Here is a 25,955-nt window from a genome sequence, read left to right on the forward strand (position 1 = left end):
ATGCCACAATGTTCGCATGCTATCCCTGCCACCGTGTGATTCGTCTTGGTTAGTTTGTTTTAGCCACCTCAAAGCTGAATAAAAATTCTTCGAAATTTCAGTCAGCATTGCAGGCACCAACTTTAACGTGAAGACTATTTTTTTTTTAATCTTGACACAGCCACAATTCCCAATGGGCCAAACAGCACCTACTTGGGCCAGGTGTAGAAGCCGTGGTAGGGCCTGTGCAGGTAGCGCAGCTGGTCCCAGGACTCCGCGCTCCGGGGCAGGGTGTCGCTGCAGTACTGCACCCAGCGGTTGTCAGGCCGGTCCCCGGGACGCAGGTCGCCCAGCGACGGCCGCGGCTCCCCGCCCAGGCTCAGAGGGTCCACCGGCACCTTGGCGTGCGCGCGCTTCTGCTGCTTCAGCACGAACATCGTGCTGCGGATCGCTATCTGGACACAACCACCCGCACAACTCTCCACGTCTCCCCTCTTCAAACCACACAGCTGCACCCGGGCTGGAGAAATTATTAAACTAATCAACATTGGGGGCTGTTAGAGAAGGTGAAAAGTGGAGAGATGTGAACGAAGCACTGTCAGAATTGATAGTCGGAGAGACCACCACTGGTTCACGACAATGTCTGCATGTTTCCCACTCGCACAAACCATGGGCTTAATACCACCAGGAATCGACCCCAAATGCCTTGGTGACAAATGATCTGTCCGTTCAGCCACCATTGGCCACCAAGCTAAAAAAAAAAAAATCAACTGGTTTTTACGTAGTACATATATTGATATAGATCTCATGAATATCAACTAATCGCAATAACAGATTATGGGAACTAAGAAACAAAATATGCTATGGCTTCTGATATGTAAACATCTCAATTAGTAATGGGTCGAATCCCAAATTTGAATCCGAATCCCAAAGAGTGCCTCGAATCCACCTCTCGAATCCGAATCTAGGATTCAAGAGTCAAAATTTAAATAACGTACAAGAAATAAAAGTTTTAACAAATATATAAATGCTTCTTCATAGCTCTTGTTTGTTTCTGAGATTGTTAGCTACATTATAAATGGGTAGGTAATTCCTAATGATTTACAGTATTTTAAATGTTGCTAACTTATACCAATCAAACCATTTTATATCACATTAATCACATTATATTTATACCTAACTTAACCATATCATAAAATGAAAAACTACTTGTATCAAAATGATTTGAAAACATGCCAAGAAATTTAAAAACAAAAATTTTTAGAAGGTTCCCCCCTCCCCATGAAACAAAGCTCTCTTCAGAATTACTGATTGTTTTTACAAAATAAAAGAAATTCCATAAAAGGTGAAGTACAGCAGAGGATTATAATGAAGGGATATGGTGCATGCTGGTTCTAAGTAAATGGTCGCAACGAATGTTTCTGTCACTTTGTCTAACTTCCATGAGTAATAAGGGTGTTACGATAAAACATTTTTCCACATCTAAGTTTCATGTCTCCTTATTGACAGGTGAGCAAGGTAAAGAATTTCGATGAAACCCACTGACGAACTGCAACAACACACAAGCAGGCGTAGATGAACATGCCTTGTGTAACTGCAATGTGACAGAAGATGACAGGGGCCAGTTTGATACCCAGATGGAAGGAGAGCTACAGCCAACGAATAGTTGGTGGCAGTAGGAAACTAGTGGTAGGTATAGTGAAGGATTTGCAGGCAGAAACAGAAAATACTGGAGGGAACTAAGATAATTGTGAAACATAAAAACCTTTAAAAAATATCTGTTTTTAAATATTATCTACCTTACATAAGTAACACAGAATAAAAAAAAATGTATGTACAGTATTCTGCCCGAATGCTTGTCTGATTATGATGACATCTGGGATCCGGCTCTGTAGATCCAAACTCATGTGTGTTTTGTGAACAGTGATGTTCAAGCCACATTGAGAACCAACAGATAAAAGCACAAACCCATACAATACATAAAATATTAGCAGCAAACAGTGAGGCATGAAGGTGCACAACTTTGGCAACCAGTCGTGTTGGTTTGAAAAAAACTTTTCAAATTTTCACATACGTAATTGTTGTTTTATGTGACAAATAGCAGGCTCTTGCTCAATTGATGATATGGGTGGTTGTAATGTGAATCACATAAACCACCAAATCTGCCTAATCTGGCCAAATGCATTCTTTAAAAAGTTTTCATTTTTCAGCCAAAAATAAAACTAATTTTTCTAACAATACTGAAAAATGCACAAATTTTTAACATTATTTCAGAATGTTTTACCAAAAATTTTTATGGAAAATTATAACAGAGTTTATTAAACTGTGTGGAGAAAAACTCACACATAATAACATTAAATTATTGCATATTATAAATGCAACTAAGAGTACCTTTTACAGTACATAGTATAAATAGTTTTATTTCAACTGCAATTTTTTTCATGTTGCTACTTAAATATGATTGCATAAATAAGTCTTATATCATTATTAAAGCTACTAAAACCAATTCCTACATGGCAGATACCTTGACATAATTATATCACATTTATTTAAAATTTCTTAGAAAATGTTGACATAAATTTTAAGTAATGACTGATTCCTTTGAATATATCAATGATACTGTTATCAAAATATAACAGTCATCTTATGACAAAGAGTTATTTTGCACCTTCTTGCAAAAAAAAAACTTAATTTTTGCTACAGCCAAACTAAAAAAAATTAATAACTTTAACATATTAAACCCAAAAACTTAATAAATTACTTTCAAAATATCATCAAAATTAAATATTAAAAAATACGAGGCAAGAAACATAGCTCAAATTTATATGTACATACTGCTTAAAGAGTTTTAATTATATATCAGGAAAATCATTACAAAATTAAGTGGTGCCTGCTTACCTTCCTAAGCTCAAGAGAATCATAAGTAAGAGTTGACAAAATACACTTCACAATTCTTGCTGGGTAATTGATGTCAGGGTGAACCAAATCACGAATGAAACTCATAGCCATGTTGTGAAACCTCCAATGCCTACATAAAAAATTAACACAAAAAAAATTGCCATTTGATGAAATCTCAAAAGACAATTCACATTAATAAGCTATATGTAGTTCAAAACACAATATGGAGTGTTTTTAACTATGTATCAAAGTACATACCTAATATGTGTTGAACTAGTTAACCAATACACAAAATTTTATACAAGATAAAAATCTGAAAATGAAGTATTTACTCAAAAATACTAACTGACAAAATCTTTTCTTAATAGTTTAGTTAACTTGTATCTTATTATGTATTAAATACATAGGTAGCCAAAATGAGTATATTTAAAACCAATAAAACTAAAAATTTAATCTGTGACACAAAAGCACATATTCAAATCATGGTTGGATAGAATAAAAAACTTTACATTACAAATAAATTTCAATTTAACCAATAGTATATAAAATAAATCTATTAGAATGAGATGTTTGCTTACATTAGTATGTATATTACTAACACTAGTACATCAATCCCTCACTTAGTACGTCTTCAAATTGCGCGAATTCATTTAACGCAATGTTAATTTTACTGCCCATTATGAATAGCATGTCTGTAAATTTCAGTTATCATGAAATCACAACAGGCAAAAAAAACTTGGGCATGACATCATCATGAAGTCTGCTTCAACTCGGTAAACAACAGATGTACCATGGCAAACAGCCACACGAGGGGGGAAGAGATGCGTGCGGAGGTCTGACTACTCTATCGGCTGTTGTACACACATCAGCTATGGCAAGTACAGTTGCGGCTATGGAGTGTTAAGGACCAAATGTGTTTACGTCCGCACGTATGCCGCCGTGCCGTAACATTGTCGCCCGGCCACAGACCGGGCCGTGATGAACTTCAGTCTAGCCAGTGGCAGGGAACTTGCACGCACAATCTCAAAGCAACATCTGCCCGTTTGTCTGCCGGTAACTGTACGTGTGCAAGCACCTGCAGTTGGAATCATATTTGAATCATGGCTTCCAAGTGAGAGCGTAATGCATCATGTTCAAGTATTTCAGACAAAACTAGAAATATTACGTGTGCAGAATGACATTAAGTCCACAGTTATATTGGTCGCACTTTAGTTTTAAGCAAGTTAACTGTGTGCACAATCGTACGTACCGTAAATAAGGACTCTTTCAAACGATTATATAAGTCTGATGCTATTGGTTGTACTAGCGGGAATATATTTGATATTAGATATCGGAACAGAATGAAAGGATTCACTTGGAAAAGGTTGTTAAATGAACGGTGTAATGAAGATAAAAAATCACGGCCGTCCAGGGTTGGTGTGACCAAGCTGTTAAATGCTAATAAGCATTTTAATTTTGAAGTACATAATAACCTATCTCCCGTTACGCAGTGTTGTAATTGTCATACAAAGGATTTGATGGTGGGCTTATAAATATAAATGCTGTTACATATTCATCATCAATGTTATTCTACACATTTATATTACGTCAAGAATATTTCCCTACACATTTTGGAACACATTAAGTAAATTTTGAATAACATGAACATTTTTAGGAATGCATTAGTCATGTTAAGTGAGGGATTGTTATGTATGTAATCACACTTCTCTGGCATTTTTATTGCTGATAAAACACTGTAAAATACAAGCTTTTTGTGTGCTGAAGACATCTACCACAAGTTTTTGAACAATTAAATTTTCACACATGAACAACACAATTAAAATACACAACAAAAAAAAACGTTGAAAACACATTGGTTTTGTAAACACATGTCCTTAAAACACTGCTACATCTTAACTGTACACTTGTTACTTTTTATCGGTAACTTGTTACGCAGACAGTCAATTCCGCAATAAATTACTTATTTTTTGCTTCTACTGCACACAAAAATATTACTTTTAACCGTACAGCCGTCGTCACATGTCGCCCATGAGATCAATATTGTGACTTTATCGTGACTTCCTTGACTTCCGTGACCGGTAGACACCCTGCATCATGTGTCAGTCCCAATAAACGTTTTTGGTGAATTAAGTAGTACGTACAATACATTTAATTATCATTTTTTTTAACAGTATGCTATATTTATTAGTGGTGCACCGATATGACTTTACCAATTACCGATTCGATTACTGAATATAATGAACAAATTTTTTTAAGTGTAATAATGCACACAAAAATTTTTATTCCCGTGTGAGTTTAATAACAAGATTAGGTACATCTTCGGAATTACAGTACTTGTGAAGTGTTTTCTGGAAGGGATGTTAACCTAGGAACTGTCTTGGCCATGAGGTGTCTGAAACCATTATTATCGACTATTGCATAAGGCTGCATATCTTCAAAAATCATTTCAGCTATTAACTGTGTCAGTTCTAATGAACTTGTGTTATTCACATCATACAGTATTTTCTTTTCCATGATGTCTGTTATTTTTGTTTGAGCCAATTTCATTACCCCACCTGTATCACAATTATCTGTGATTAAATTAGCACACTTCTCCACTAAATATCAGGATGCATTCGCTTGATGTGGTTCCATAGGTTAGTAGTAGTGTATCCCTGCTGATTGGTCAGTTCACAATGTAAAAATATGCTTATTTTTTTTCACTTAGTTTATAGAAAAAATGTTTCCACACTTCACTTTTTTCTCCCTACTCCCCATCAAACTATAATACTATAAAAACGACACAAAACCAATTCTAGAACATGTGATTTTATTTATTTTGACTGAATATATAAAATTATAAATACTTTTTCACTTTTCACGTCACACAAATAACACATCGGATAATGTTGCCAAAGACGCCCATAACGAGTTGGTAAAACCCAGTTATAAACTCAGGAAGGTATCGGGAACGAGATTTTGAACCGCAACTACGACTCTAAAAGATCAATTGTCATAGAATCCACTGCAACTGCTTGAAGTATTTTGATTGTATGCCATCTATTTTATGTCTTTGGCTGTAGGTAATGTACAAGGCCACTAAACAAGAGACATAACAAAAGAATCAACGTAAACAAATGTGTTGGAAAAAAGTATTTTTTATTATTCGAGGCAATGAGATTTATTAAACTTTATGAAGTATCTGTAATTAAGATCTGACTGAGTTAGAAAAATTTTGTAATAAATTTAAATATGAATTTTGTAATAAATATAAATATTACCGTATTTCGTCCTAAAATGTCTAACAAAATATTACACGGTAAAACCCTTCTTAATTACGCCGGGTTGAGTATAGATAACACTTTGCACAAATGCGGTATATATCATATTATTAAAAAAGTTTCACTTCATTCCAAATAATTTATCTGAATCGCAAAAATTGGTATCATAATATCCTTTTTAGATAATACTTACGATTAAATGAAACGCGTAGATAATCTGTAAAAATAATCGTTAAGATAATCGCCAATTATGATTACTCAGAAAGTACACACAATCGCCGATTATCGGAATCCGCATCGGTGCACCACAAATATTTATGAATAAACAGAGTTCACAAAAAAAATAACAACAAAATCTCCTGTTTTATAAAACAAAATTAGCTTAAAAAATAAAAATATAAAATCTTGTCAATAACAGCGGGGCTTATGCAAGTAAATTTTGTATTAGATTAGTAACCAACTTAGTTACATTTTTATTTTACCACAAAATAGTTTCTCTGAACATAAAGATTTTCTGTGGGACGAAATTCTGGAAGTGTACTCACAGATGCTGCTCTTGCACTATGTCCAGCAAAGTGTTGAGGAGTCCCAGGTAGTTCTCAGTATTGAGCTTGTTCCTGGCTTCCTGCAAGGCTTTGCCTCTCTCGACATCCTTCTCCGCGACGACAGGAACAGGAGTGCCAACACTTGCCAGCCTACGAGCTGCAGCCAGACAGTCGTCAGGAAACTACACAAATCACAACAATTTTGCAAAATTACAAAAAAAAAATTAAAGCCTACTCATATTTATGAGTGTATAAATATCAAAACATTGATTACAGCATTTTTCCTGAGTATGAAAATGTAATAAATCAGACAGTGATGGGTTTTTTCTAGGGATGGGTTGAGTACACATTTTTATCGATTCCGATACCAGTACGATTCCTAAATTTCGATTCTCGATTCCGAGTCATTCAAGTTTTAGATTCCTGGTAATTCTGGTCACATAATTAAAACTACTTAAGAAATGAATGCATTACGTAATGATAATAACATGCATAAAGGATAATTATAAACTAAGGATTAAATGTTCAGGTTTTTTTTTCAACTACCAGTGAAGAAGCATCTTCACATTAAGTTTGTTTGCTATTACTAGGCTGTGCACAAAAAAGTTCAACATTTATACAGGGTTCTTTAACAGGCGATAACGCCGATAACATAACATCTTTGTTCAAAATGGGTTCAAAGGTAGCACTACTTTTTTCTGTGGTACTTTTTGACTTAGTTGGTGACAGTGCTGTAAACAAAAGTTTGTTTTTCTTCAAAGACTCTGTTTTTTCTGGTAGTAATGTGTGCCGGGATTTCAAATGCTTCATTAAATTGGTTGCAGATTTGGAAGTACCGCCCCGTGAAATTTGCACACTACAATGATTACAAATTGCATATTTATCATTTTCACTATTGATGCGAAAATGTTCCCAAACTTTAGACATGTTGATACAATATCAGACCAGTCGGCGAACATTCGTTTTACTAACAAACTAGCAAAACACTTGAAAATAGTTTTAGCAAAACAATATTTGTGCCAAATAAATAGCATATGCGAAACAATTCACAGTAACCTCAATAGCACGACGGTGAATTACTGTTTTCCTTTGCAAGTAATAAACACGAGCCTCATTTGGCGGTATGGCCAGAGAATTCTTTACAATCGATTGTTGCTTTCATTATACAATTTGTCCCGTACGCAACGAATCAATACGTTTCGACTTGACTTTGTTTTATGGGCACCAGATGTTTTGTGGAGGCCATCATCCATCAATGGATCACAACTAAGATGGTGACGACAAGTGATGTGATCTCGTTTCATAACCGTCACTTTCTTCACAAAAAAACAATGGACTTTTCTTAACTGTAAATAAAATTAATTAGTCGTTTTACAATTTATTTACGTCCAATACATGAGTGACGAATAATGTTCTTCGATCATGGAGTTTTAATTAGAGGTTAAACATGCCCGGTAACATTGTTTTTATTTTTTATTTTTATTAGTATAAAATTAATATTTAATAATAATGAGCATTATTAGGAATTTTATGCGCATACAGCAGGTAAGATATATTAAAATATGGAAGAAAAGCTCAGACGAAAATATATTACTACTGTATTTGCTTAAATTAACCGATACCTAACCTACCTTGCCCTTTTTTAGTACCTGATACCGAGTACCCAAATTTTTTAATAATCGGTGGTATCAAGGAAACGGAGAATCGAATCGACCCATCCCTAGTTTTTTCCTTTAACTCCTAATTTTTCTACCCCTTTTAGTAATTGTTGGTTGTGTCAAAAAATGTTTCAAAAAAGTTTTTGAACCTACTCTCAGAATATATAATATCATTAAACAAAAGCAATATTTTTCATATCAAGGAATTGGAGTTTTTTAGTTATAAATAAATATTTTCCATTTTTACCTCCTTGGACCAAAATAACAAAAAAGTTACTTTTTACTAAAGTAAAAATCACTGAATGTAATTTATTTAGCTTGAATTTTGTACCAAAGTGTACAAATAACATAAATGTATTGGAAAATATTAATAATACATAGTTTGATCTTGCATCAAATTTTTCATTCAAAACATTGGCACCTTTTAAAACACACAAAAAATTGCCCATTTATTTTTATTTTTTAGTATTCAGTACTTATTAGTTACTATTACTGATCATTTTACTGTATAAGTACATTATGTGTCAGTCAAAATGAGACTGCTTTGGTCAAATAAGTATGTAAAATAAATATTTTGGTTCCATATTTGTAAAATAATGCACCATTTTTATTAATGAAGACAATATATAAAAATGAAAACAGTAACATTGAAATCTCCGATTTTAAAAATTAAATTAAACTAAAAATAAAACAATTAAGTTTTGTCCCTACTTATTGCAGTCTAACGAGAGATCGGTAGGGCTAATGATAAATAAAAATGGTCAACTTCATTGAATAAAACATGTTATTTCAAGCACAAAATTTTGGAGGAAAAAAATTATTTCCTTTAAAATTTATAAATATTTCATTATTATAATAATACACATATATATTTTTTTTATAAAAAATATTGTTTTATCAGGTCAAAATTTATCAATAAAAATGGTTTTAAGTACAACTATGACACCTTACAGTTAAATTTGGCATACTGAGTTTGCATTGCAACAGACTAAAATTCTCAAGATTATATACATTTACAAAAGAAGTCAGAAACTGATCTGAAACACATGCTTATGTAGGTGAAGATTAGTAACTCAACCACGATCTCAGAAAATAAAATTTTATTTACCTGCTGCAAAATTCCGCTCCCCCCCCCCCCCCCTTTTAACACCACAAAACATTGCTAGCATTATCTCCATGTTTTATGCCCTCAAAGATGTGTGTTTGTCACACATTATATTGCTGTACGTTGAGAAGGCATATTCAAGGCACATTCACTGGCAGCCAGACCCACTTGACTGCACTACTGGAAAATTCTGGAAAGTCATTATTCAACAACTGCAAACCTCGTATCATGTCAACTTTCCCAACATCAGATTTCAGAACTGCTTATTTTGTTGCTGCGTAGCCCTCCAAAAACTGTTGAAATGTCAGGTCTCAAAGTAAAGGCAAAGCTTCGACTCGATACTGTACTTGTAGAATATTTAGGTACCACTAATTCAATATTTTATATTTCATAACTACCAACGCCATCTGCAATTTGTCCACGAGTATCTGAAGTTATAATGTTTGTCGCCTCTCTCTACTCAATGGGTGCTGCAGAAAAACTAAATAGTCAAGATGGTGTCCCGCGTATAATAGCTTTATATGGTAAACAACTGTTTGTGCATGTTTCATAACAATTCAACCTATTTATTTTTTCGCAGAAAAAAATTAATTTCGCGCAAATACTGTGATTCCATCATATTTCGTAAAAAAATTACGTGTTTTATGCATCAAAGCAATTATCGTTAAATTGAAATGCAGTATATTAACTTCTTATGCAAGTGATTTTTTAAAATTTCCCTATTTCATCTTTAGCAAAATTTGACAACCCCTAGCGATCAGATTATTTGGCGAATGATGCATGCCCGTGACTAGAAAGTGTGGCACCAGCTCACCTCCAAGGCTATGGTGATTGTCGGCAGCAGCTTGTGCACCGTGTCTATGATGTTCTCCAGCAGCCTGATGACGGACAGCTTCTCGGACGGATGGGAGCGCACCAGCGCGGGGAACAGCTGCCGCAGCACGCCCCAGTCGCGCCGCGTTACCACCGGCAGCTGCTTCGGCCCCAGCAGCACGTACAGCGTGCCCTGTTCAAGTCCAGTTTCCTCGCAACAACCCTCTCAACGGTGGAAACCACACCGCAACAACTCTCTCGACGGTGGAAACCACACCGCAACAACTCTCTCGACGGTGGAAACCACACCGCAACGACTCTCTCGACGGTGGAAACCACACCGCAACAACTCTCTCATCGGTGGAAACCACACCGCAACGACTCTCTCGACGGTGGAAACCACACCGCAACGACTCTCTCAACGGTGGAAACCACACCGCAACGACTCTCTCAACGATGGAAACCACACCGCAACAACTTTCTCAATGGTGGAAACCACACCGCAACAACTATCTCAACGGTGGAAACCACAACGCAACAACTCTCTCGATGGTGGAAACCACACCGCAACAACTCTCTCAATGGTGGAAACCACACCGCAACAAACTCTCTCAACGGTGGAAACCACACCGCAACAAACTCTCTGAACGGTGGAAACCACACCGCAACAAACTCTCTCAACGGTGGAAACTACACCGCAACTACTCTCTCAATGGTGGAAACCACACCGCAACAAACTCTCTCAACGGTGGAAAACACACCGCAACTACTCTCTCAACGGTGGAAACCACACCGCAACAACTCTCTCAACGGTGGAAACCACACCGCAACAACTCTCTCAACGGTGGAAACCACACCGCAACAACTCTCTCAACGGTGGAAACCACACCACAACAACTCTCAATGGTGGATACTATACAAATGCAGTAAAGCAAAGACATGTCTCTCTCCAACACTAAAAGCTTATTTTCCAAAAGAGCTTTCCCAAATATTTCTCATGGCAGACAAGTTTTTTTTTTTTTTAAATTTAACATGTCACAGCACTTCAGACTTAGTTCCACATGCTGAGTTCGTTAATTTATTTTATTGTGATTACTATTAATTAAGGGATTGTACAGTAAATTCATTCAAATAGAGCTCTTGCATTAGTTGTTGGGAAACTATTCTCTTGCCAGATGTTTACTAAACATTTGTTTCCCGCTGTAAAAGGTCATACACGTAATAATAACGTGATGGACTTTTTACAGCTATTAAATTAACTTAAGAAAATATTTGTTAAGAATATTTGAAACAAAATATAATATGCAAGAGCGCTATTGTGATTAGTTTATAGGAAATGTCCTCAAATAATAGTAATGGCAATAAAATGAAATAACAAACATTATGTTACAAAACCAGCCTTAATAAATCTTGAGATTCAATTAATACAATGCACTTTTTATATTTAATTACTAGTACATGTAAATTTATTTTGTGTAAAATTATAATTTTACAATTACCAATTGTAAATAAATGCACATCAGCTGAATTTGGCACTTGCGTTCGCTAAGCAAAAGTCAATTTTAGCCCGGGCAAAAGACAAGTATCTGTCTACATTCATCAGTCTATGAAATAAAATAGTAAAAAAAACACACACATTCCCTAAAAGCCTCGTCACTAAGATCTCCAAATTAAAAAAAAAAAAAAAATTGTGTGAACTGAAACTGAGTCCACGTAACCATAAAATTGTTAATGGTGTGTTTAATGCTTGCAAATACTTATGCTGAAGTATGTTTACACATATGTTTAATAAATTTAACAGCATCTTAAAATACTTGTTAATAGTATTTTATGTATTGACCGGCCACATAATTCAGCTCTGCAGATTTTTTGAAGTCGACTTTCATGTAAATATCATGTTCATGACATATCGCCAAGGTGATTAATTACAAATTTTTCATACAGACATTACAAGCAAGAGTCTATGAGAGAATAAAAAGGCTTATAAAGATTATATTTACGGGGTGGTATTCAAAAAGCTTGGATAAATAATTAAAAATTAAAATTAAAATTATAATAAAAAAGTGACAACTATAATGGCAGATTTAAACTATCCTTAAGCTCTACTATTAAAATAACTGAAATTTGCGGGAGGGGGGGGGGGGTGGAAACCTTTTCAGGAACATTAGTTATTATAAAACTTCATTCTGAAAATTCACATGGCACACAAAAACTCTGAAGTATGTTTTATGCAAAGTAAAGTTACAATTACCTTGAACAGTTCATGGTGTTGGTTGGAATCCTTTTTCAAATTCTCCAACATGTTTGGGAGCAACGCTGAGTATGAATAGTAAAACTTATTGAACGTGTTGAACAGTCTGTTCTGAGCTCGAGATCGCACCTGAAAATACCATTTTTACAGTTAGTATTTTGTCACACAGTAATCATTGTTAAATAGAAATTAATCATACATACAATGAAAAGTTTGTAGGCACTTGAAATACAAGTAGAATAATTATTTACATAGTCTATGCAAAAATTAAAGTTGCAAATATAATATCTTTTACAATTTTGATTTTCAAAAAAGACATGTAAAATTTTTTTTAATTTTATGGGGTGAAAACAATTTTGCTATTCCATCTGCTTGTCAGCAGCTCAGAGATAATTACATCTTACAGTAAGCTTTAAGTTAGGTAATTTAAAATATTTTAGGTAATACATATTGCAGACAGCCAGATTAGTTTTCTTAAATATTATATTCCTACCTTGCATAGTTATCAGATATTTGTCAGTACATTTGAAGTCATTTCATTTACTAACTACAATCTGCCTGGTTACAGAGCAAGTTCATTAAAACAGAAAATCGCAAAATAAATCTGCCACTGCCTAGGTTACAAACTATCCCTGCATTTTCCTAGATTGATTTTTATGATTCTATTGAGAAAAAAAGACCATCTTTATATCTGTACTGGGATGGGAACCTGATTCTTTCAAAATGTAGGCAACTGTTCCAAAATGCTCTAAGAGGATGAGTTCATAAGAAAGCTTTACATAAAACACTAAAATGTAGTCTTTAGCATGCCATTAATAAATTTACCACATTAATATTAAACACACATACAGTTTTAATATGATGCAATAACTTTGAAGCCTAAAAACGTAAAAACAAACAAAAATCATCATTTCAAAGTTGTATCCAAATATTTTTTGTTATTTTTGGAAAAGGTGTTGTATAAAATAATGTTTCACTAAAATATCATCAAACCTTTTCGTAAATGGCCCTTAGTAACCATAACATATATTACAACACAGCAGGGGCATAGCCAGGGGGGGGGGGGGGGTTAGGGGTTCTAAACCCCCCCCCCCCCCCTTTAACACATTTTTTTTTTCTTATCTGAAAGCAGGTTAGCTAAAAGCCTGGATGTCTTACTGCTATCACCGGCCACTGCACTGGAGGGGAAGAGTAAGCGAGCCCTAACGATTCTCCTTCCCTTCCCCTACCCCTGTCGCGAGCAGAAGCTATAAGGTTGTGACGCCGTGACGGGTCCCAAGTTTTCAAATATCTTACACCTATTGTATTTAACCAGCGCGGTAATTATAAGCAGTTGGTGACTGGGTAACTCTTCAAGTTAAAGCTAATTGTTTCCAGGAATAGGCCAGTTCTGCCGAAACCCAACCATTTTTATTCCTTTTTTTTTGTATTGTCGAGCTCGAGCATGATTTATGATTTTGAGTGGGACATGGAAAAGGCACTTGGATTGATTAAAATATCTTTAATTAATTTCTTACTTCATCACTCAAACAATTTATTTATTAAAAATTAATAATATTTTTACCATTACAATATTTAAAGTTAAGTACCGAAAACTGCTCAAATAGCCCTATTTTACACCTTAAAATTCAAATTTTTCCAAGGGAGGACCCCCAGACCCCCGCTCTAATGGAGGGGGGGGAGACCATGCTTCTTAACCCCCCCCCCCCCCCATACACAAATCCTGGCTATGCTACTGCAACACAGTGCATTGAAAATCCTTTATAACATGTAAGTGTACCTGTTCTGCAGATGACATGCAATTTGAAATCATCACCAAAACTCCAAATCAGTGTGGATAATAGGGAGTTAAATACAAATACTTTGCTTCAAGCTCTTGAATTAAATGTGGAAAACATGACTAAATTTGGTATTTGTGCCATTGTTCACAGATTAATTCAATGATCGATCTAAACTAAGCAATGGGTGGGCATTGTGTTGTGTGCTGTTTTACAATACATATACATATTACGCTTGTTCAGTTTGCTGAAAGTTATTATATATTTTGTTACCCTACTGGTTCTCTTACCTAGTAAGTCTCTGCAAGCCATAACATGTGTGTTAGCTATGGCTTATGGTCCAGTTAAAACCACTTTTACAATAAATACCTAAAAAAAAAAAAAAAAAAAAAAAAAAAAAAAAAAAAAAAAAAAAAAAAAAAATTCTAATGTTTCCTAAGTCAAAGTTCAATTTCTGACGCTTCACACGTCCCCAGTATACAAACCCTTATAGGCGCTGGAGAGGAAGTACAAACGCACTCACCTCACTGTAGTGGCTGGTCGACAGCGTCACCAGGTGCGATGGTGGTTATAACTACAGTAAGACCTTCTGGTTGAACACTACCCCAGTATACAAACACTACTACGCGCTGGAGAGGAAGTACAAACGCACTCACCTCACTGTAGTGGCTGGTCGACAGCGTCACCACATGCGATGGTGGTTATAACTACAGTAAGACCTTCTGGTTGAACACTACCCCAGTATACACACCCTTATACATGCTGGAGAGGAAGTACAAACGCACTCACCTCACTGTAGTGGCTGGTCGACAGCGTCACCAGGTGCGATGGTGGTTATAACTACAGTAAGACCTTCTGGTTGAACACTACCCCAGTATACACACCCTTATACATGCTGGAGAGGAAGTACAAACTGTACTCACCTCACTGTAGTGGCTGGTCGACAGCGTCACCAGGTGCGATGGTGGTTATAACTACAGTAAGACCTTCTGGTTGAACACTACCCCAGTATACACACCCTTATACATGCTGGAGAGGAAGTACAAACGCACTCACCTCACTGTAGTGGCTGGTCGACAGCGTCACCAGGTGCGATGGTGGTTATAACTACAGTAAGACCTTCTGGTTGAACACTACCCCAGTATACACACCCTTATACGCGCTGGAGAGGAAGTACAAACTGAACTCACCTCACTGTAGTGGCTGGTCGACAGCGTCATCAGGTCGAGCAGGATGGTGCGATGCGTGGGTGTCAGCCACAGCAACACCTTCTGGTTGAGCATGTCGTGCTGGAGGGTCGCGCGGTCGATCAGCAGCAGCCGCAGATGCTTGTTCCTGCCGAACAGCTTGCTGCCGAGGGTTTTCTTCACCGTGTGGTGCGACTTCCAGTGCATCTCGAACGAGCCCTTCGCCGACTGCATGTCGAACATCAGGCTCTCCCAGATCTGCGAATACAGAGAGCATCTACTACAGCAACAGTTATACTCAGTTCTTTCCTTCACTTGGGAATGACAACTCGTTGACAGCACAGTATTTAAAGACTGTACAACGACACAAATCAGGAACCTTGGGAAAGAAATGGCCTGCCTTTCCCTGAGGTGATTTCAGGAAACCAATGAAAACTGAAATCAGAATGGCCAGATCAGATTGAAACCCAGCTCCTCTGGCATGCAACTCTTGGGTTTGACATTATGCTATGCCACCTCACTACATAGTTTTAATCCGTTCCAACTAAATAAGTTTACGAAGAACAAGGACTTACATGGTAAACCTGAAGATATTAAAAATTCAACAAAATTTTGTCCAAAATACTTTGTTATCACAGAGTTCATTAAATGTATTAAAGCTTAAAGCAATGTTTTTTTTAACCTCGTCTGATATTTACATATTGTATTTTACAATTTTGGAATACACTTTATTACACAGTTATGCAAATCACAATCTACAGACATTATTTCCAAATTAATTTTGTTAAAAAAAAAATTTCTAAAAATCTGTATATAAGTTTTGGAGCTAATACTCTCAAACATAAAATGTCATGCAACTAATTTTACACAGGGACTATTCTATACCTAACATCTGTTTATCCAAAAATTGAAACTTGATAATGCTCACACTTGAAAGAGTTCAGAATCTTGAGTTATTGATTACATTTGCATAATCTTTAGATATAAAAACTGGCATCAGTAAAGAAAACAGGTTTAGGTCTGCATCCATTTTTAACTACTAAGACCACAAGAAATAACATCACAAAAAAAAAATTTATATTATGCCACTGCTTGGTAAATTGGTCCTCATGGCAGTAATGGGTTGCTTGTGGGGCAATTCAAGAAGTGACGGTTCAATAACAACACCTAGCAAGACTTGTATTGATTTATGAACATCTAAGTAAACACTCAAGTAGTAGAACAGTCTATAAAATATTCTTGGTGTTGCTCAACCTTTCTGTTAATAATCACGCAATGTAAAAACAATACCAAATTTAAATTTAAATTCTTATAACTGTGAAGCATCAGAAAATTCCCAAATGTCAACATACCTGAAAATCTGGCTGCCGTAACTACAACCAGCAAAGCTGAATTTTTTTTTTTTTTCATAATTCCTCAAATGACCAGGATAACATTAGCAAGATGCAGTTGGTGTAAAATGTTGTACATGTGTAGGTAGTGCATTAAAATTATACAGAACTACAGAAAGTTGGTGTGAAATGTGCACGACAAAAATGCAAAATCAAATGCAAAAATGCTGTCCGAGAATAATTAAAGTTTATGAATGCACTAGTGCCTATATGGTGGAAATGCACACAGCCAACAAAAAAAAAAAAAGTCATAGAATACCTACCGTGATTAAAACAAACAAAGATTTGATATCGTCTTCAGCATCCTTGAGCATCTTTTCCTGAAGTCTGTCCATAGCGTGCACGACAGTCTTCCGAACGTTCCCGCCGTCCGGCATGGCCACGTGTTTGTCGCACAGAGGCAACTGCAACTTGAACGGGTGGGACGGAGTCTCGCCTCTGATGCTAAGATAAAAAGAGCACAGACTTAGCTGAAAACTAAGCATACCCCATCAGTAAGCTGGTTCAAATATCAGCATTTCCTTTTAGTTCAAATCGAATTTGACTACAAATATAAAATATACTCATTAGGGAATATTGAATTCAAAAAATTTTAAAGTCATATTGGTACAAAGATTTTTTCGGACTGAAATCTATTCTCTGGATTTGTGTTTTTTTTTTCCTTTCTTCTTTTTTTAAAAAATAAGTATTAGATTTTACAGGTTTTCCTTTTTTATTAAGTGATGTGCATAGATTTTTGCTGGTTTCTGGATGTTGCGGTTGAAGAAGTTATGTTAGTTGTGGCTGGTTGGTTGCTAGGCAAGCATGTGTCTCAGTTGTGCTAGGGCACATCAACATTCATGTGCGGCCGATTGATGGCGGCTGAGGTATGCCGGTCAGCACGTCACGGTAGGTGCGGAAGACATCTGGTTGAGGGAGAAGTGATTATTGCTTCTGTCCAAAACTTGGCAAGGGCGGAGGACCCTTCGACAAAGATTTAACATGCGAGTCATTGCAGATGAATACTCTTTTTTTTATTGGAGATATGAAATGAGATATTAGTGGGATATTTTATGTTCAGGTATACTGCCGCCCTTCATAATTTTAGATTAATTTCTTTGCAGTAAGTTAAGCGTAATCTCAGTGTTATCTCATTCCTCTAAAACTATGCAGTTATTGGTTAGCACCAGTAATGATACAAAGTTCATTTTGTGCTACTTCTGTTTAGTCATATATTTAGTTCATGAACAACGTAATGATTAAACATAACTAAGACATGACAGGTACAGTTAGCCCGAGACATACCTACATGATTTATGTTTGTTCATGTGAAACATTTAGTGTTTTGGATGAACATAAGTTTGGAATAAAACAAAAATAGTTTTTGTGATATTTGTTTGAATAGATTCAAAAAAAACTAAAACAGTATTAAATATTGAATTATGTCTAACACACTCTTTTGTTATTTTTATTTATTTTTTGTTTGTTTTTAATTTTGGTCATTCTATAATTTTTGCTTTCCATATTTTTTTAAGGGTCTTGATTTTGGTTCCACACTTAAGTATCCGAACACGATCCTAGTAGATACTTCTCTATTCCCCAGCGAATGGTTTATAATACTGTGTCTACCATCTGCATTAATTTAATTTTTTGATACTGTTTTATTTTGTGTTTTGGGCTTTAGGTTATCTCCAGTTCCAAATTGGTTCTTGTACCAAACTAATACTGGGCTGTTTTTTTTTTGTCAGATTTTAGAGTGATGTTTTACAGGACACACGTTTCATTTCATTTTTATTTTTCATCATATTTCATTCCTATAATCCTGTCTGAGAAACATTTTAAACTTCAACATTAGGGCTCCAAAAGTATTTCGCAACAATATTTTAACAAAATAAGTGGGCACTCTTTAATAAGTTATTCCAACATTCTGTTATAAGACATCAACTGAGCTGATCACTTTATACTTCCCATGGATCTGAGCATTTTGAAATCCAATAAAAAATGGAGCAATGGCACAAAAATTGATTGAACAATATTTTGCTAGGAAATAACTATTGTATTGAATTGTATTGTATTGTCACTATTCTCAATTTATATGCTATAGAAAGATTACAATATTTAAATACAAATATTAATGAATTAAAATAATTGTGGTTTAGACGGACTATGGTCACACTTATGCTGCCACCCGCCTTGAAGGCAGATCCGACAGCAACATCACGACTCAGTGGCTTCTTTGTTCTGCACTCAATTAGCCTTCCGCTTGGGAATGAAGGGATGAGATAAGTCCGCAAGAGACTGCTGACTGCCAGGTCTGGCAAGAAAGGGGCGAGCGTAGACAATTTTACATTAATGGTTATAAACTCTTAATTCAAACAAAGATTTCTTACGAATTTTTAAGAATCATTTTGCAGTGGTTGCAAACTGCTTTTTTTATTATTATTTCTTTAAACATTCAAAAAATCCCGGTATAATAGATTGTTCTGCCATTTTATTTTTAACCATTCAGCTGTTATACGTGCAAATGTTGAAATTATATAAGGCTAGTTATATCAGACCCATTTATTATTATTAATAATATTTTTTTAACTGGGTTTATATTTATTTGGTTATTTATATTGTTAAACAATGACTCAGCCTCATTATCTATAAATACACCAGCTGATGTACATACAATGATGTAAGTACCAAATGAGTAAAATTGAATATTCAATATTTCAAAATGTAATTCTTTGAAAATTAATAGAGTAAATATAATATATTATTTGTTCTGATGTTTAAAATTTTTAATATTCACACTAACCTACTTATCAGCAAACATTACAAATTAAAAACATCTTGAGATACATATATAAAAAACAGTTTGAATATTATACAGTGCAATCACACAGAAAAGCTTAAAGATGTTGTAATTTCTCAACTATCAAGGACTTCAAACTAAATGTGCCCCTACGGCTAACTCACAGTTTACTATGTCTAAAAGTGTGTTAGTATTTTTTTTTTCCTTCTGGAAACAAGATTAACATCATCCACGTCTTAATTTAGCTTGCAAGTTGCACATGTTTGTAAAAGTAATAATTTGGCAATATACAAAAAAGTGTACATAATTTGAGTTTAATAACTTTTACACTGAACTGCTTTAAAATGATAAACTATTAAAAATTGAGTTGTATAACTATTAACCTGTTACAATTTTACTTGTAGCTATGATTCAATTTTAGTAATAAATTTTTATGACTTTTTTTCTGAATTTCAAGATAATACTTTCAAAAAAAAAACTTTTTCTTTCATGTTATTGTAAACTCATGTCTTAGTAATCTACCTTAATCTTCAAACATTTTCTAAATTAACTTAAGTTTATATCCAAGTCAATTATTTTCTGTATCACAAAATCATCATAAAAGTGGAGACCTAGCAAAAGCAAATGCACTGCAGTTTTTGTGACAGTACAATCACATATATGACAGCGTAAATTTACTTGCCTCATTTCGTTCCACCCTATAAAAGAAAACTCCGCTATAACAAACACAAAAATTCAATCCCTTCAATTTGTTATATAAAGAATTTACTGTATACTAACAAAAATGTTATCTCCAGTTTCTATTATACACATTTCTTCAAACTCCCCATATTCAACTCTGTGGCATAACTATGTTAGTCCACAATGTTTTTTTTGTAAACTTTCAGCGTCTATGATAGGCTATGATACGTTTCACTGGTTGCACCATTTCACATCCTTTCATCAAATAATTAGACAATTTCTTTGTTTTTTAAAAACATATGCAATTCCTGCTATGCTCAAACTAAATACTTTTAACTATGCATTTATAGTCTACACCTTTTTTTTCCACCACAGTACAGCCTAAATAAAATTCTGAAAAATCACACTAGCATTCCACTAATGGTGACATGCAAACTGCAGTTTCCCAATATTCTTAGGTTAAAAAGCATGTACAAATTATGAAAAATGTGGTATGCGCGTCGTACTTATAATTGAACAGTTTTTAAGAAATATCTGCCGATTGCCTTAATGGTACATCACAAACAATATTTCAATAAAAGTTTATATTTGGATTAAACCTACATACACATGGTTCAAATGTTTAAAAAATAGGAATCCAAACAAAATGTTGTTAGTTATGCTGCAAGTTAGAAATATTTGATAGTAACTACCAGAAAAGTGAACTACTCTTACAGGTGAATAGGTTCCTCCTCCCACAGAGGTAGTAACGACTTGCACTCCAGGAGAGAATGGATGATGTTCAGTGAGCAATGGAGCTCTTCCCTGAAAAATAAAGCATACATCAAAATCATTAGCCACACTACTCTCTGTATTGGCTTGAAAAACAAGCTATAAATGAACAAGGAAAAATATAGTATGCCAAAAAAAAGTTTTGTTTGCTTGTTTGCACAAACATGATGGTTTAATGGAAAGTAGTATTGACAGATGGGTCTGAATATGCACTGGGATACATTACACAATAAGGATATGTCACAATAAAAAAAATAGTTGTATTGAGAAAATTACAAGAGCCATAAACATAAACATAAACATCACATGTTTTACTTTGACATCATACACTTTACAATTTGAGTGACATTCTTAAGATTGTAAAAGGATCATAATTTTACTTGATAAATGCACCTGAGACATAATTTTAATAATTTTATCATAAATTGAAAAAAATATATATATATATATTATTTTACTAAGAAATCTTAGTAAAAATTAAATTAAATTTCAACAGAGACTTACCAAATATTATGAAATAGATGAAAAGTAAATTTACACTGAGAAAAGTTTCATTCTAGACACAAATTTTTTTGAAATGGCTGCTAAATTTTTGAAGTGAAACTTTTTTACAACCGGCAGAGTAATACCAGAATCACAGGGTGACGGAAGTGAGTAGGTAACAGAGTTAACAATGCAACAAATATTGCTCAATGTGGCACGGAATTTTTAAAAAACAAAAAAAAACAGTTATGAACTGAACAACTTTATAGGCGTTTACAGATGGCGGCAGCAACACATGATTTTGCATGCTTTCCAATGCACAATGCGATTATTTATGTTATGAATAATTATTGGCTGCTAGAGTCAAACAGAAGATTGTTCGTCACTTGCTTGGACTATTCCATTTGATATTGCATACTTAAAACTTCCCCTATCAAATAGTGTTGAAGGCAGAACCCACAAATAATGAGAGTTGATTTACTATGATGCTCTGAAGGGGCCATACACACCCTTACAGTGCACTTGCCTTTTTGGATTTTTTTCACCAGATTAAAATGATACATACATGCATTCTTACGGGATGAGGTGGGGGGATTCACTGGGCACTCCCTACCATCGTCCACGGGCCCTGCACGGACGCGATGTGAGGGTGCGGATATTAGCTAGTTGGGGACCGGCCTTGATGACCATAGGAGGTACCATGTCAATCTTAATTAATTTGTTTTAAATGTTTTCAATTTTTTTTTAAATCAGATGTATTAATATTGTTCCGAACTAATGAACAGTAATCTAATTTAGACCTTTCGACCTAATTAATGCTAAATAGCTAAATAGAGTGGCATAGCACGTGGTCAATTAAATTAACACTAGAGTACAAGAACTTGTGTAAGTTAAGTAATTAAGTAGTCAAGAACTTGTGTAACTTAAGTACATAGTAAACATGCTGATGATAATATAATTTAGAATATAAAATAACACAGAGGTCTTTTAAAGCAAAGTGTTATCTAATTGGTAATCAAATTTAACAGGCAAATGTTTCCTAGGAAAGGTTTATTATTTTGGTTTTATCTATGTTGTGAGTAACAAGATTACGTTCGCACCGATCATTAAATTCATTAATGTCTTTCTGAAATAGAATCATTTTGAGTAATAGTTTTCATAAAAAATTTTAAATTTTCATAAAATGCAAGGGAGCTAACAAGTGTAAAATTTACAAGGAAAATAACTTAACAGTAATTACCAGACAATTAAATAACCAATACAGCATGTGAAATAAAGCTTTAAGGTTACGAGAAAAAATTTTAATTAAAAACAGGCAACAGTTTTTTTAAAAAAACTTCAGTATATAAAACCTAAATCCAGTGCAAGCTTACTTACCTTGTAAGAGATAGCTCTCCCTTTACATACATGTCGATAGTGTCAAGCTCCTTCGTGAGATACCGGGATATTATACCCTGTACGCAGGACACTTCGTCCTCTCCTGGGATGTACCACTTGAGGTTCACGTTATCAATATCACCTGACGTGCCCCAATGCTAGGAAAAAAAATACTATGAATTAAAATTAGTAATTACTCTGCTTCCCATTTACTTCTACTAATACTTAAAATGTTTCATGGCTTTGAATGAAATTTTCTTAAAAGTGTTCTTAAGTCACTGGCCATTGTTTTTATAAATATATATAATAATTAAAATCAAACATAAAAGAAAATATAATTACTATCTACAGGGCTGACTCATCAATTAAAATTTTTTATTGACTTTTAGTTTACTTATAAAAGCTTTTTGAATATCTAAGTTGCACTATAATCAAGTATTGCATTAAATGATCCAGGGCTGACATCTCAATTAAAGTTTTTAATTTACTTTAAGTTTACTTATAAAATTCTTTGAATATCCAAGTTGCATTTCCATATGATTTACGTGGTGTGTCTCAAAATATTTAAATTAAAAATAAAATGAAACTTTAAAAAATGCTGCTGGAAATTAAAGTATTGTTATTGTATATTTTGGGACTTCTTTGTACCTTTTATGACAAGCCCTTTGGTTTCATTACTTCTTTGTGACTTCTGTGCCTGAAGACACCCTTAACGGTGTTTACCAGCAAATAGATCGCACATTTTATGCCAATTTTTTCTTTAATAATATGTACTGTAACCCTTAGGGGAATTTTTTTCATTTTGATTTTAAAAAAATTAACATTGCACTGTGTGGTCGAATATGTGCATAAATAACTAGCCTGTGTTGGCTTTCAATAAATATGTTATGAGTAACTGTAAATTGTTTAGAGTAAAACATCATGAACTGTGCTGTTAATATGTGTCTGCGGCCACCGCCCAGCTGGCGCTCAGCAAGAGGGGAGGGGGGAGAGGGTGCGTGTGGTCATGCCACAGTGTTTATGGCTCTCCCTCCCCCTCTCATCGCTGTAAATTTCGGTAAACTAGCACGTACACAACCATCACGTCTATCTCGGCAGGTTTCCGTGCCCAACTTTATCCAAACATTGTTTTTGCAGTGAGATTTCCCACACTTTCTACAGCAACATACCACGACAAAACTGCTGAAAAGGGAGTTTTTTTAATAGCAAGAACGGACAGCAAAAATTGAGCAGCATGCCATTTTTTTTTCTCTCTTTGGAAAGGAGACGGGTAAAAAAAAAAAATATAATTGATGGGAAGGTAAACATGAGCAAAAAAAAATAGTATTCATAGGCCAAAAAATAAAAAGGGGAGAGACGAAGAACCAGTGCTGTGTTTCTTAAGCGGCAATAAGCGGGACACAGACCATAAAGACTTCACTTGTATTCTACTGGAGACAGACTAATGGTGCAATCCATATTTGAGGGCTACTCTTATATTGAAAATGTTGATATTTATTTTGCCCAAAATTATAGATGAAACCCATACACAGCGGCAACCTTTCTGCGGGTGAATACAGTAAATCTACTTAAATGATAATCACCCCATTTAACTGCACAAAATTGACAATGCCTATCTTACACCTTTTTCAGTAATTTTATTTTAATGTCTCACTGACAGAAAGGAAACACAAACCTATAGTTCTTTAAAGTTGATGCCATCACATGCATTTTAATGCAAACTATTCTAAACATTTAACTACATAAGATAATATAGGAGTATTTTTCAATGACAGTTCAATAAAATTAAATTGCATTAAATTTTTTTATCAAGTTATAGCCAAAATGAGTATGAATATTTGGATACAAAAACATGCCTTATTGCAAAACGTCGCTTAAAAAACAAATCCCCCTAGGTGATTTTTTTTTCGAAAATTAGTTTTTTGTTTCTCCATGGAAACTTAAGCATTTAGCATTGTCTCACGAAGTGAATTTGCCGAAAATCCAACAGAATGCACTGCTATGGTCTATTTCTAACACTGGCTACTATTCAGTTTCAGCATGATGCATAATGAAATCAAGCTCTCCTGAAAAATGTGCTTTTCATCACATATGCGGTGTTGTTTCTTAAGCGACTTGACTTTGTATTTCAACATAGGCACATTATAATTAGATTTAAATCACAATTCACTGTAGGAAAGGACATCGCAACTGAGCTCCTGAAACAAGCTCAGCACCACATCACACTCGGCAACTGAGAGCCGGAACTCACCCTGACGGGCAAGTACTTGCTGATGGGCTCACTGAACGCTCGTGGCAGGCTCTGGAACTCCATCGGAGTCAGTTCCGACAGTCCGTTCAGCAAGTTCTTTAGCAGCCTGCTGGCGGAAAGGTAGCCCTTGCGACACGTGAGGTGGAGCGTACGATCCAAGACGCTCGTGATCGCAGGAACGTACGGGACCAGAGCTGATCCTGGGCACCCAACCACCTGCACAACAGCAAGTGTTAACGGCATGTTATTTTATCTACAACTCTAACTGCGTCACTCGCCTCATCTCGAAAGCATGAAATATTGCTTACTTCCGACATGTGACTTGTCCCATAGGGTGTTTTTCCTTCGCTGCGATGCATGTCTCTGGTATAACTAATTTTTATTTGGTAAGCTATGGAACTAAGTGGTAACCATAATATTTCATCATGGAGAAATGAAGATGGTCTAATGCAAGTCACTTGAGTGGTTTAAAAATCTCTACCAGATGTTTCATGCCTAAAGATTATTCTCAAAATACTCATTTTGGCCATTTTCACACTTCTAAAAATGTAAAAATACATTCTCAAAATCAAATACAGAAACAGAACTACTCATGCCCTCAGCATATTCTTCAATGTTTTTCATAAACAGAGAGCACTCGGATATCTTGAGAAGTTTTGAAATCACGTGGTTTCTCCTGAAACTCTGCACACCATACGTGTGTTTGGGTAGATGGGGTCCTTAATATATTTGTTTAATAAACTTTTTT

General features: G+C 34.9%; 1 protein-coding gene across 3 annotated transcripts in view; it reads right to left on the minus strand.

Moving 5' to 3' along the window:
- The window catches only part of LOC134535818 (proteasome activator complex subunit 4B-like), a 119,504-nt gene that overhangs the window by 60,800 nt on the left and 32,749 nt on the right, over positions 1 to 25,955 (minus strand). For all 3 annotated transcript variants that reach the window (XM_063375110.1, XM_063375109.1, XM_063375111.1), the window contains 10 exons: positions 25,208 to 25,423; positions 22,957 to 23,114; positions 21,040 to 21,129; positions 17,129 to 17,309; positions 15,478 to 15,732; positions 12,510 to 12,638; positions 10,260 to 10,451; positions 6,683 to 6,864; positions 2,878 to 3,007; positions 193 to 434 (listed from right to left, as the gene is read on the minus strand). In XM_063375110.1, coding sequence (XP_063231180.1) covers positions 193 to 434; positions 2,878 to 3,007; positions 6,683 to 6,864; positions 10,260 to 10,451; positions 12,510 to 12,638; positions 15,478 to 15,732; positions 17,129 to 17,309; positions 21,040 to 21,129; positions 22,957 to 23,114; positions 25,208 to 25,423 — 1,775 coding nt within the window. The remainder of the gene's footprint in view (positions 1 to 192; positions 435 to 2,877; positions 3,008 to 6,682; positions 6,865 to 10,259; positions 10,452 to 12,509; positions 12,639 to 15,477; positions 15,733 to 17,128; positions 17,310 to 21,039; positions 21,130 to 22,956; positions 23,115 to 25,207; positions 25,424 to 25,955) is intronic.

This window comes from Bacillus rossius, chromosome 10 (assembly GCF_032445375.1).
Source record: "Bacillus rossius redtenbacheri isolate Brsri chromosome 10, Brsri_v3, whole genome shotgun sequence".
Lineage (NCBI taxonomy): Eukaryota > Metazoa > Arthropoda > Insecta > Phasmatodea > Bacillidae > Bacillus > Bacillus rossius.